The sequence below is a fragment of the Panulirus ornatus genome, chromosome 72 (assembly GCF_036320965.1).
Source record: "Panulirus ornatus isolate Po-2019 chromosome 72, ASM3632096v1, whole genome shotgun sequence".
Lineage (NCBI taxonomy): Eukaryota > Metazoa > Arthropoda > Malacostraca > Decapoda > Palinuridae > Panulirus > Panulirus ornatus.
Genome location: NC_092295.1, coordinates 256,840 through 271,868, shown reverse-complemented (window position 1 = coordinate 271,868; position 15,029 = coordinate 256,840). Strand labels below are relative to the sequence as shown.

The following is a 15,029-nucleotide window of genomic DNA, read 5'->3' as shown; positions in this document are numbered from 1 at the left end:
TTGGGTATAGCTATATCACAACCCTTTGGGTATAGCTATATCACAACCCTTTGGGTATAGCTATATCACAACCCTTTGGGTATAGCTATATCACAACCCTTTGGGTATAGCTATATCACAACCCTTTGGGTATAGCTATATCACAACCCTTTGGGTATAGCTATATCACAACCCTTTGGGTATAGCTATATCACAACCCTTTGGGTATAGCTATATCACAACCCTTTGGGTATAGCTATATCACAACCCTTTGGGTATAGCTATATCACAACCCTTTGGGTATAGCTATATCACAACCCTTTGGGTATAGCTATATCACAACCCTTTGGGTATAGCTATATCACAACCCTTTGGGTATAGCTATATCACAACCCTTTGGGTATAGCTATATCACAACCCTTTGGGTATAGCTATATCACAACCCTTTGGGTATAGCTATATCACAACCCTTTGGGTATAGCTATATCACAACCCTTTGGGTATAGCTATATCACAACCCTTTGGGTATAGCTATATCACAACCCTTTGGGTATAGCTATATCACAACCCTTTGGGTATAGCTATATCACAACCCTTTGGGTATAGCTATATCACAACCCTTTGGGTATAGCTATATCACAACCCTTTGGGTATAGCTATATCACAACCCTTTGGGTATAGCTATATCACAACCCTTTGGGTATAGCTATATCACAACCCTTTGGGTATAGCTATATCACAACCCTTTGGGTATAGCTATATCACAACCCTTTGGGTATAGCTATATCACAACCCTTTGGGTATAGCTATATCACAACCCTTTGGGTATAGCTATATCACAACCCTTTGGGTATAGCTATATCACAACCCTTTGGGTATAGCTATATCACAACCCTTTGGGTATAGCTATATCACAACCCTTTGGGTATAGCTATATCACAACCCTTTGGGTATAGCTATATCACAACCCTTTGGGTATAGCTATATCACAACCCTTTGGGTATAGCTATATCACAACCCTTTGGGTATAGCTATATCACAACCCTTTGGGTATAGCTATATCACAACCCTTTGGGTATAGCTATATCACAACCCTTTGGGTATAGCTATATCACAACCCTTTGGGTATAGCTATATCACAACCCTTTGGGTATAGCTATATCACAACCCTTTGGGTATAGCTATATCACAACCCTTTGGGTATAGCTATATCACAACCCTTTGGGTATAGCTATATCACAACCCTTTGGGTATAGCTATATCACAACCCTTTGGGTATAGCTATATCACAACCCTTTGGGTATAGCTATATCACAACCCTTTGGGTATAGCTATATCACAACCCTTTGGGTATAGCTATATCACAACCCTTTGGGTATAGCTATATCACAACCCTTTGGGTATAGCTATATCACAACCCTTTGGGTATAGCTATATCACAACCCTTTGGGTATAGCTATATCACAACCCTTTGGGTATAGCTATATCACAACCCTTTGGGTATAGCTATATCACAACCCTTTGGGTATAGCTATATCACAACCCTTTGGGTATAGCTATATCACAACCCTTTGGGTATAGCTATATCACAACCCTTTGGGTATAGCTATATCACAACCCTTTGGGTATAGCTATATCACAACCCTTTGGGTATAGCTATATCACAACCCTTTGGGTATAGCTATATCACAACCCTTTGGGTATAGCTATATCACAACCCTTTGGGTATAGCTATATCACAACCCTTTGGGTATAGCTATATCACAACCCTTTGGGTATAGCTATATCACAACCCTTTGGGTATAGCTATATCACAACCCTTTGGGTATAGCTATATCACAACCCTTTGGGTATAGCTATATCACAACCCTTTGGGTATAGCTATATCACAACCCTTTGGGTATAGCTATATCACAACCCTTTGGGTATAGCTATATCACAACCCTTTGGGTATAGCTATATCACAACCCTTTGGGTATAGCTATATCACAACCCTTTGGGTATAGCTATATCACAACCCTTTGGGTATAGCTATATCACAACCCTTTGGGTATAGCTATATCACAACCCTTTGGGTATAGCTATATCACAACCCTTTGGGTATAGCTATATCACAACCCTTTGGGTATAGCTATATCACAACCCTTTGGGTATAGCTATATCACAACCCTTTGGGTATAGCTATATCACAACCCTTTGGGTATAGCTATATCACAACCCTTTGGGTATAGCTATATCACAACCCTTTGGGTATAGCTATATCACAACCCTTTGGGTATAGCTATATCACAACCCTTTGGGTATAGCTATATCACAACCCTTTGGGTATAGCTATATCACAACCCTTTGGGTATAGCTATATCACAACCCTTTGGGTATAGCTATATCACAACCCTTTGGGTATAGCTATATCACAACCCTTTGGGTATAGCTATATCACAACCCTTTGGGTATAGCTATATCACAACCCTTTGGGTATAGCTATATCACAACCCTTTGGGTATAGCTATATCACAACCCTTTGGGTATAGCTATATCACAACCCTTTGGGTATAGCTATATCACAACCCTTTGGGTATAGCTATATCACAACCCTTTGGGTATAGCTATATCACAACCCTTTGGGTATAGCTATATCACAACCCTTTGGGTATAGCTATATCACAACCCTTTGGGTATAGCTATATCACAACCCTTTGGGTATAGCTATATCACAACCCTTTGGGTATAGCTATATCACAACCCTTTGGGTATAGCTATATCACAACCCTTTGGGTATAGCTATATCACAACCCTTTGGGTATAGCTATATCACAACCCTTTGGGTATAGCTATATCACAACCCTTTGGGTATAGCTATATCACAACCCTTTGGGTATAGCTATATCACAACCCTTTGGGTATAGCTATATCACAACCCTTTGGGTATAGCTATATCACAACCCTTTGGGTATAGCTATATCACAACCCTTTGGGTATAGCTATATCACAACCCTTTGGGTATAGCTATATCACAACCCTTTGGGTATAGCTATATCACAACCCTTTGGGTATAGCTATATCACAACCCTTTGGGTATAGCTATATCACAACCCTTTGGGTATAGCTATATCACAACCCTTTGGGTATAGCTATATCACAACCCTTTGGGTATAGCTATATCACAACCCTTTGGGTATAGCTATATCACAACCCTTTGGGTATAGCTATATCACAACCCTTTGGGTATAGCTATATCACAACCCTTTGGGTATAGCTATATCACAACCCTTTGGGTATAGCTATATCACAACCCTTTGGGTATAGCTATATCACAACCCTTTGGGTATAGCTATATCACAACCCTTTGGGTATAGCTATATCACAACCCTTTGGGTATAGCTATATCACAACCCTTTGGGTATAGCTATATCACAACCCTTTGGGTATAGCTATATCACAACCCTTTGGGTATAGCTATATCACAACCCTTTGGGTATAGCTATATCACAACCCTTTGGGTATAGCTATATCACAACCCTTTGGGTATAGCTATATCACAACCCTTTGGGTATAGCTATATCACAACCCTTTGGGTATAGCTATATCACAACCCTTTGGGTATAGCTATATCACAACCCTTTGGGTATAGCTATATCACAACCCTTTGGGTATAGCTATATCACAACCCTTTGGGTATAGCTATATCACAACCCTTTGGGTATAGCTATATCACAACCCTTTGGGTATAGCTATATCACAACCCTTTGGGTATAGCTATATCACAACCCTTTGGGTATAGCTATATCACAACCCTTTGGGTATAGCTATATCACAACCCTTTGGGTATAGCTATATCACAACCCTTTGGGTATAGCTATATCACAACCCTTTGGGTATAGCTATATCACAACCCTTTGGGTATAGCTATATCACAACCCTTTGGGTATAGCTATATCACAACCCTTTGGGTATAGCTATATCACAACCCTTTGGGTATAGCTATATCACAACCCTTTGGGTATAGCTATATCACAACCCTTTGGGTATAGCTATATCACAACCCTTTGGGTATAGCTATATCACAACCCTTTGGGTATAGCTATATCACAACCCTTTAGGTATAGCTATATGATTACTATAGAGATAAAATCATACAGCCCAGGGCCCCGCGCGCGCCTAGACATGCCACACCTCAAGACCCATCACCCATTTCCATCATTAATAACTCCTCCCCCATCACCTTATTCAACCTCGATGTGAATTACAACCCCTACCCATCACCCAGGTGTTCCCTCACCCCCTCCCCTACAGCGTGTGGCTGAGTTCCCCCTGCGTGCGCAGGCGACCAGCCCGTGTTTACCCTGGTAGTGGCGGACGCAGCAGCGTGTCGTATGGCGTCAGTCGTGTGTCGCTAACTCCACTCCGTGTCGTTGGCGAGGGGCGCGTCCTGCCCTCCATCGCTGGGCCGAGCTTAGGCGACCCCCTAGCCCCACGTCTCGGGGGGGCCCCGCCCCTGTACGAGCCCTCACCGACCTGCCTGTAGGAGGAGGAGCAGCAGGAGGAGGAGGAGCAGCAGCCGACGACGCCGCCACACCTCCCCCCCGCGCGACCCAACTTGTCATACCGCACGACAATGAATATCATCGCCGGGGTTCGCAAGTGGTGCTATGCCGAGCTAGGATATGCCACCGCGCTCAAGGGCGTCACTTGCCTGTAGGAATCCCCGCCCGAGTGCTTCCTAGACGCAAAGGGCAACGCCCCCCGCCAGCGCCCGCTAGAACACCCCCTCTCCCTCTCTCTCTGCTGTATCTCTCTCTCTCTCTTTTTCTCTCTCTCTTTCGTAGTACAGCGTGTCAGTGTAACCCTGGGGCTGCTGTGTTACATGCTACGCCATAGCTAGGCTGTAACACAGCGCCCGCGCCCTCCCTCCCTCACCCACAACACGAAGGGAGGAGAGCGAACTGAGCGAAACCCAACAGTAAATGTGATATGTTACCACCATCGCCTTAAGAGAAAAGAGGCCATAAATTAGTGTTTTCCCACGCTCCCAATTTTCCTTTTTTTTGGGGGGCGCGCGCCCCTCCGCCCCCCCTATTTAATTGAGTGTATGGTGGCGTCAACACAACCCTGGATGACGGGAGTGTCGGGGTGAGTAAGACATCCAAGTGGCTGGAGTATGGATGACCCAGCCGGAGGTGGACCACTGCACCGGGAGGATGAGACGGACGCGGGCGCCGCTAACGTGGCGGAGGTGGACGCTTCGACGGTCCGGAGGAGGCGGGTCGTGTCCACCGCCAAACTCACGCTCTCTGCAGGTAAGGTTAACTTGGCCAGGGCCTCTTCTTCCTCTTCCTCCTCTCACCCTCTGGTGTGCCTCTTCCTCTCCCCAAACTCTCACACACGCTCTCACAAGCCCCTCTCCCTCATTCCTTCACTCCCTCCTTCGTATACTGCAATAATTTCCAATGCTAAAATAAACCATTTCAAATGTGTATACATATAGTATATATACGAATACAAAACTTATATATATTATATATATACAAAGCTGTGTATATATATATATATATATATATATATATATATATATATATATATATATATATATATATATACAAAACTGTGTATATATTATATATACATATATATATATATATATATATATATATATATATATATATATATATATATATATATACAAAACTGTGTATATATTATATTTTTCTTTTCTTTCTTTAAACTATTAGCCAATTACCGCGTTAGCGAGGTAGCGTTAAGAACAGAGGACTGGGCCTTTGAAGGAATATCCTCACCTGGCCCCCTTCTCTGTTCCTTCTTTTGGAAAATTAAAAAAAAAACGAGAGGGGAGGATTTCCAGCCCCCCCGCTCCCTCCCCTTTTAGTCGCCTTCTACGACACGCAGGGAATACGTGGGAAGCATTCTTAATCCCCTATTATATTATATTATACATATTATACATATATACAAAACTGTATATATATTATATATATACTAAACTGTATATATATTACATATATACAAAACTGTATATATATATATATATATATATATATATATATATATATATATATATATATATATATATACAAAACTATATATACATTATATATATACAAAACTGTATATACATTATATATATACAAAGCTGCATATATATTATATATATATATATATATATATATATATATATATATATATATATATATAATATATATATGCAGCTTTGTATATATATAATGTATATACAGTTTTGTATATATATATATGTATATATGTATATATATATGTATATATATATATATATATATATATATATATATATATATATATATATATATATATACAAAACTGCATATATATTATATATATACAAAACTGTATATATATATTATATATACAGCATATATAATATATATATTTTATATACATATATATCATATATATACAGTCCTGTAAACATGGTATTTCAGAAATATAGTTGAGTAATGGAGTAATTTGGTTCAAGTGTGTGATATGAACCATCTCCCAAAAGTTACTTTCGAAAATGGGTAACAAATTACTTCTACCCTCGCTGTGTGGCAACTCTAACGCAGTTACTAACTTCTTAATTAATTAACCATCATCTCCCGTTCATGTGATAACAACCAATTAGGTGTAATGACCTGACCAAGACTATTATCAAACGAGGCAACTACAGTGGAACAACCCTAACAAGGGCGGGTCAAATGGGTTGTTTACATTATCACAACACCACTGTTACATCAGCAGCCCGATGTACAATGCTGTCGCCATTGAACGTAACACAAGCAGCTCGTTACCCACTTACAAGATGGTAACAATTGTCCAAAAAGTAATTTTTGTTAATTACTTTGAATTTTATTATGTTTTTTTTAACCCTATCTGTCGACGTCTTCCTAAATGTACTATATATATATATATATATATATATATATATATATATATATATATATATATATATATATATATATAAACCACGAAATGGCCTTCTGACATCTGTAGTTTCGAAGTAGAAGGCGGTGTTTTCTTAACAGCCAATTTGGCATAGGTACGAAACCATTCTCCCTTACACACACACACAGATATTCCTATGAGTCCAAGGGGAAAATGAAACGCGAAAAGTTCCCAAGTGCACTTTCGTGTCATAATCACATCATCAGGGGAGACACAAGAGAGAAATATAACAGTCAGTTGATATACATCGAAGAGACGAAGCTAGGACGCCATTTGGTAAACATGTGATGTGATTATTACACGAAAGTGCACTTGGGAACTTTTCATGTTTCGTTTTCCCCGTGGACTCATAGGAATATACAAACACATACACACACACCCAGACACATTTCGGTGGCCTATAATCATAAAGTACAATATACAAACACATACACACACACCCAGACACATTTCGGTGGCCTATAATCATAAAGTACAAAGTAAGAACTGGAGAATATATAGTTTTCAAGCAATCAAAGATGACATATGTAGTAATGTACACAGAGTGTTTTATATAAAGGATGAGGGAGTGTGTGTGTGTGTGTGTGTGTGTGTAATAATGGCATGTCAGGTATGAGGGAGTGAGTGAGGGAGGGAGTGAGGGAGTGTTGAAGGAGCCAGCTGAAGCCCTCCACCACACACCACTACCCCCACCACCCACCCCCTTCCCTACCAACGTACGTGCACCTCCCCCTGCGTGAGACATACTCGCCGTTTCCCGCGTCAGCGAGGTAGCGTCGAGAACAGAGGACTGAGTCTCAGAGGGGAATATCCTCACTTGGCCCCCTCCTCTGTTCCTTCTTTTGAAAAAAGTAAAAACAGGAGGGGAGGATTTCTAGCCCCCAGCTCCATATATATATATATCCCTTCACCTTGTTATAATACAGGAAGGAAAGGGATATTTTAAGGATAAAACATTATATGCAGAAAATGTATATAGGTTGTATTGTGTTATGAGAATTTATAACAAAAGTGCCATAGTTTTAAATACAACTTTTCCTGTGTATACATGTTATGATTTGAGATGAATATATATATATATATATATATATATATATATATATATATATATATATATATATATATATATATATATATATATATATGAAATCCGTGAAAATTTTCAGTCACACAACATGTTGTTAATGCACGCCCCATCCACCTACAACCTGTGGTAACACCTCCACGCCCCAGCCACCTACAACCTGTGGTAACTCCTCCACGCCCCAGCCACCTACAACCTGTGGTAACTCCTCCACGCCCCATCCACCTACAACCTGTGGTAACACCTCCACGCCCCAGCCACCTACAACCTGTGGTAACACCTCCACGCCCCATCCACCTACAACCTGTGGTAACACCTCCACGCCCCATCCACCTACAACCTGTGGTAACACCTCCACGCCCCAGCCACCTACAACCTGTGGTAACGCCTCCACGCCCCATCCACCTACAACCTGTTGTGGTTACTGCACACCCCGCCCACCTACAACTGGTTATAATTCCTGCACACCTTGCCCATCTACACCACCAAGGACGCCTAAGCTCCCTCCCTTCACCATCAAGGACGCTTGTCCTTCCCTCCTACATAATCAAGGACGCTTGTGCTTCCCTCCTGCATAATCGAGGACGCCTGTCCTTCCCTCCTGCATAATCAAGGACGCTTGTCCTTCCCTCCTGCATAATCAAGGACGCTTGTCCTTCCCTCCTACATAATCAAGGACGCTTGTCCTTCCCTCCTGCATAATCGAGGACGCCTGTCCTTCCCTCCTACATAATCAAGGACGCTTGTCCTTCCCTCCTACATAATCAAGGACGCCTGTCCTTCCCTCCTACATAATCAAGGATACTTGTCCTTCCCTCCTGCATAATCAAGGACGCTTGTCCTTCCCTCCTGCATAATCAAGGACGCTTGTCCTTCCCTCCTGCATAATCAAGGACGCTTGTCCTTCTCTCCTGCATAATCAAGGACGCTTGTCCTTCCCTCCTGCATAATCAAGGACGCTTGTCCTTCCCTCCTGCATAATCAAGGACGCTTGTCCTTCCCTCCTGCATAATCAAGGACGCTTGTCCTTCCCTCCTGCATAATCAAGGACGCTTGTCCTTCTCTCCTGCATAATCAAGGACGCTTGTCCTTCCCTCCTGCATAATCAAGGACGCTTGTCCTTCCCTCCTGCATAATCTAGGACGCTTGTCCTTCCCTCCTGCATAATCAAGGACGCTTGTCCTTCCCTCCTGCATAATCAAGGACGCTTGTCCTTCCCTCCTACATAATCAAGGACGCTTGTCCTTCTCTCCTGCATAATCAAGGACGCTTGTCCTTCCCTCCTGCATAATCAAGGACGCTTGTCCTTCCCTCCTACATAATCAAGGACGCCTGCCCTTCCCTCCTGCATAATCAAGGACGCTTGTCCTTCCCTCCTGCATAATCAAGGACGCCTGTCCTTCCCTCCTGCATAATCAAGGACGCTTGTCCTTCTCTCCTGCATAATCAAGGACGCTTGTCCTTCCCTCCTGCATAATCAAGGACGCTTGTCCTTCCCTCCTACATAATCAAGGACGCCTGTCCTTCCCTCCTACATAATCAAGGACACTTGTCCTTCCCTCCTGCATAATCAAGGACGCTTGTCCTTCCCTCCTGCATAATCAAGGACGCTTGTCCTTCCCTCCTCCATAATCGAGGACGCCTGTCCTTCCCTCCTACATAATCAAGGACGCCTGTCCTTCCCTCCTACATAATCAAGGACGCTTGTCCTTCCCTCCTGCATAATCAAGGACGCTTGTCCTTCCCTCCTGCATAATCAAGGACGCTTGTCCTTCCCTCCTACATAATCAAGGACGCCTAAGCTCCCTCCCTTCACCATCAAGGACGCTTGTCCTTCCCTCCTGCATAATCAAGGACGCCTGCCCTTCCCTCCTGCATAATCAAGGACACAGGGAATGCATAGGAGCTAAAGTCTATCAGCCAAGCTGGAAATATCGACCCCCCCCCCAACACTCAGGCTCTTACGTCACTCTTCCACCCAACCCATCCCCTCCCTCCCACACACACCCTGGCCCGCTCTTCCCTCCCCCACTCCGCCCACGTCACTCCCCAACACCAGTGTCACTCCCCAACACTCGTCACTCGTCAGTGCCACTCATTGTCCCTAACCAACACTAACATCGAATAATATAAACCACTTTCTATATCGTTACAGACTCACATCACCCTCTCTCTCTCTCCAACATCAATAAACCAGAGAAACATCTCTCCAACAGCAATATACCAGAGAAACATCTCTACAACATCAATAAACCAGAGAAACATCTCTCCAACATCAATAAACCAGAGAAACATCTCTCCAACATCCATCTACTAGAGGATCCTCTCTCTCGCCAACATCAATATACCAGAGAAACATCTCTCCAACATCAATATACCAGAGAAACCTCTCTCCAACATCAATATACCAGGGAAACATCTCTCCAACATCAATATACCAGGAAAACATCTCTCCAACATCAGTATACCAGAGAAACATCTCTCCAACATCAATATACCAGGGAAACATCTCTCCAACATCAATATACCAGAGAATCCTCACTCTTCAACATCAATATACCAGAGAAACATCTCTCCAACATCAATATAACAGAGAAACATCTCTCCAACATCAATTTACCAGAGAATCCTCTCTCCAACATCAATAAACCAGAGAAACATCTCTCCAACATCAATAAACCAGAGAAACATCTCTCCAACATCAATAAACCAGAGAAACATCTCTCCAACATCCATCTACTAGAGGATCCTCTCTCTCTCCAACATCAATATACCAGAGAAACATCTCTCCAACATAAATATACCAGAGAAACATCTCTCCAACATCAGTATACCAGAGAATCCTCTTTCCAACATCAATATACCAGAGAATCCTGTCTCCAACATCAATAAACCAGAGAAACATCTCTCCAACATCCATCTACTAGAGGATCCTCTCTCTCTCCAACATCAATATACCAGAGACACATCTCTCCAACATCAATATACCAGGGAAACATCTCTCCAACATCAATAAACCAGAGAAACATCTCTCCAACATCAATATACCAGAGAAACATCTCTCCAACATCAGTATACCAGAGAATCCTCTCTCCAACATCAGTATACCAGAGAAACATCTCTCTCCAACATCAATAAACCAGAGAAACATCTCTCCAACATCCATCTACAAGAGAATCCTCTCTCCAACATCAATAAACCAGAGAAACATCTCTCCAACATCCATCTACAAGAGAATCCTCTCTCCAACATCAATAAACCAGAGAAACATCATTACTCACCGTAACTTCACCAACATCAGCCACTCTCACGTGCACCAGAACCCACGTCACACACAGCCCTTTAACAACATGTAAACATTACCCCCATCGTCAACACCTGTGTGATGGTCCTGGCGAACGATCGTGCCAGCAAACACATCTAGGGTCTCTCCTTTTCAATCATTCTTTCTCTATCTTTCCTTCACCAATATGTCGTCATCATCCTCTACTATCAATTCCTTCCTGATATAGATGGATTTCCAGCCATTTCCCCTCTCAAGCTTTGCTTTTGATACACTGACACAAGCTTTTCTTCAAGCTGGGTCGGTCGCTGGTGGAATCCGTCGCTGACAACATGGTGATGCCTGTCTGTTGTGGCCAGACATCAACAACCCTCCTCCTAACTCCCTCCCTTCTTCCCTCCCTCCAGGCCCAAGCGAACGCCCTCCTCCTCCCTCCCTCGCCCTCCACGACTGTAACTCGAAGTATTATCACTCAAATACACTCAAAGTCTTATGTAATGACACGCGTCAAAGCTCTTAGACGAACTTGACAGCGAATTGTTTACGTCTTTGTGGCAAGGAAGGTCAGAGATACGTGTGACGTCATTTTCTGCTCACTACTGCCCACGTCCGATTAATTTTCTTTTTTCCAGCATTTTTTGCGCTACAGAACTTAGCTCGAATAATATAAACTAATTTATATATTATTATGTAATACTAAAATACATAAATACTATATATGAATATCATTATAGAATAAATATCAAAGGAACAAAGATGATAATTATCGTACTGCACGAAGAAAACGGTGCCCATAGAAGTCCATATTGTTGAGCGAGTTCATTAAATCAATGAACTACCTTTTACATCGTTGACCAATTCATCTAAACGACTGTGGGTGAGCCTAACGACCCCCACAGAGTGGAACTCCACTATTCTACCATCTGTTCTGGCCAACTTGAACCCGTGGCCACCAATAACAGCAATAACGAAGAACCCCCTATTTATTTACCCCAATGTTTACATCTGAAACATGTCTTATTTATCCCTTTTATCCATCTAATTATCCCGTCTAGGGTAGGAAATACAACTAGAAATATAATACATGTTTTAATGTACTATATTAACTTACTAAAATGAGATAAGAAGGGCAATAATGAGTAATATAACGCGATTTTGAAATTTGGATTTCTCAAAGCCAATGAAAACGGAGAGAAATATGTTATTCGAGGTGTCGAAAAGAACATTTTGTGGGGAAAAATACGAGTTATTTCCCATTGAAGAACATTTGTTCTTCAGATTGTTCAAAGCACCGAATCCTGCTTATTACCCATCTATTAAGTGATTACCCATCTATTATGTGATTAGCAATCTATCATATAATTACCTATCTACTCTGCTTCAAAATTCCTATAATATACTCTAAGTTATCTTCATAATTATATATATATATATATATATATATATATATATATATATATATATATATATATATATATATATATAAGATATATATATATATATATATATATATATATATATATATATATATATATATATATATATATATATATATATATAAGATATATATATATATATATATATATATATATATATATATATATATATATATATATATATTGAGATGTATAGTTATGTATATGTGCGTGTGTGGACGTGTATGTATATATACATGTGCATGTGGGTGGGTTGGGCCATTCTTTCGCCTGTTTCCTTGCGCTACCTCGCTAACGCGGGAGACAGCGACAAAGCAAAATAAATAAATAAATAAATAAATAAATAAATATGTGATGGCCTGTTTTCTGACCTCAGGGTTCAGGTCAAAGACCATGATGTCATACTCAGGGTTGTATTGTTAGCTTTTAAGGGTCGTATACCGTCGTGCTCAAGGGTCGTATACCGTCGTGCTCAAGGGTCGTATACCGTCGTGCTCAAGGGTCGTATACCGTCGTGCTCAAGGGGTCGTATACCGTCGTGCTCAAGGGTCGTATACCGTCGTGCTCAAGGGTCGTATACCGTCGTGCTCAAGGGTCGTATACCGTCGTGCTCAAGGGTCGTATACCGTCGTGCTCAAGGGTCGTATACCGTCGTGCTCAAGGGTCGTATACCGTCGTGCTCAAGGGTCGTATACCGTCGTGGTCAAGGGTCGTATACCGTCGTGTCAAGGGTCGTATACCGTCGTGCTCAAGGGTCGTATACCGTCGTGCTCAAGGGTCGTATACCGTCGTGCTCAAGGGTCGTATACCGTCGTGCTCAAGGGTCGTACTGTCGTGCTCAAGAGTCGTACTGTCATGCTCAAGGGTCGTATACCGTCGTGCTCAAGGGTCGTATACCGTCGTGCTCAAGGGTCGTATACCGTCGTGCTCAAGGGGGTCGTACCGTCGTGCTCAAGGTCAAGCAGGGTGACGACCCCTCCCAAGTCGTTCTTAGCCCCTCATGACGACCTCTTGTCCAGGAAAACCACCCCTCCCCCCAACCCCCCAAAAATATCAAATACGAGAGACCACGGTCCACGGATTTATTTCTATGTCTTATTCACGCCCCCTCTATAGCACAGCCAATGGGGTCCACTTTTCGTAGGCCATGTATCTTAACACAGGAACTTCCCCAAACTCCTTCGGGAGGAAGATGACCCCCTTTGGAGGAGAGAGGAGAGAGGGGCGCCCTCTTTGGAGGAGAGAGGGGAGAGGGGCCGCGCCCTTCGTCGCCGGCGCGTCCTTCAGTTCCTACAGGAGACTGAAAAGGCGTAAGAGTTCGAACTCCCGACGGGGGAAAAAGGGCAATATTTTGAACGCAATCCCTCTTCCTCCAAATCTCTTGAAGGCGCTGGACGCCCCATGAAAAATTGGTCCCCTGTGTGTCCCTTTTTTTCTTTATATACTTTTTGGGACCTTCTGCGACTCCTTCAGGAGGCGCGAATGTCTGGGGGAAGGTGGGATCTTTTATGCCACATTCCCTCGGGCCCAGACCCTGAGGTTGAGGGGGGTCTCTTCTCGAACGCTGCTGACTTAAGTGCAAGGGAGGTCTCTCTTAAGAGCAAGGGTTGGTCCGTGAGGTGGGTTGGTCAATGGTGTTTGATGGTAGGGAAGGGATGGTCCGTGAGATGGGCTAGGTCAATGGTGCTTGATGGTAGGGAAGGGATGGTCCGAGGGGTGGGCTGGTCATTGGTGTGTGATGTGGGGAAGGGATGGTCCGTGGGGTGGGCTGGTCAATGGTGTTTGATGGTAGGGAAGGGATGGTCCGTGGGGTGGGCTAGTCAATGGTGTGTGATGTGGGGATGGGATGGTCCGTGGGGTGGCCTGGTCAATGGCGTGTGATGTGGGGAAGGGATGGTCCGTGGGGTGGGCTGGCCAATGGTGCTTGATGGTAGGGAAGGGATGGTCCGTGGGGTGGGCTGGTCAATGGTGTTTGATGGTAGGGAAGGGATGGTCCGTGGGGTGGGCTGGTCAATGGTGTTTGATGGTAGGGAAGGGATGGTCCGTGGGGTGGGCTGGTCAATGGTGTGTGATGTGGGGAAGGGATGGTCCGTGGGGTGGGCTGGTCAATGGTGTTTGATGGTAGGGAAGGGATGGTCCGTGAGGTGGACGCCTGTTTCTGGAGCAATACAGAGACCATCAGGTCTTGTGTTATCTGGCCCCTCCCATGTACTGTCCTCCAGCAGATAACCTGGTCATAGACCATCAGGTCTTGTGTTATCTGGCCCCCTCC

General features: G+C 43.1%; 1 protein-coding gene across 6 annotated transcripts in view; it reads left to right on the top strand.

The window, feature by feature from the left end:
* wwk (white walker) overlaps nt 1-15,029 on the top strand; it is a 190,071-nt gene that overhangs the window by 24,421 nt on the left and 150,621 nt on the right. For 3 of the 6 annotated variants that reach the window (XM_071660690.1, XM_071660689.1, XM_071660688.1), the window contains exon 1: nt 4,268-5,276. The exons of the other annotated variants lie outside the window; for them this stretch is intronic. In XM_071660690.1, coding sequence (XP_071516791.1) covers nt 5,142-5,276 — 135 coding nt within the window. In that variant the 5' untranslated portion in view covers nt 4,268-5,141. Of the gene's footprint in view, nt 1-4,267; nt 5,277-15,029 lie in introns of those variants that run through there. 6 annotated transcript variants of the gene reach the window in all.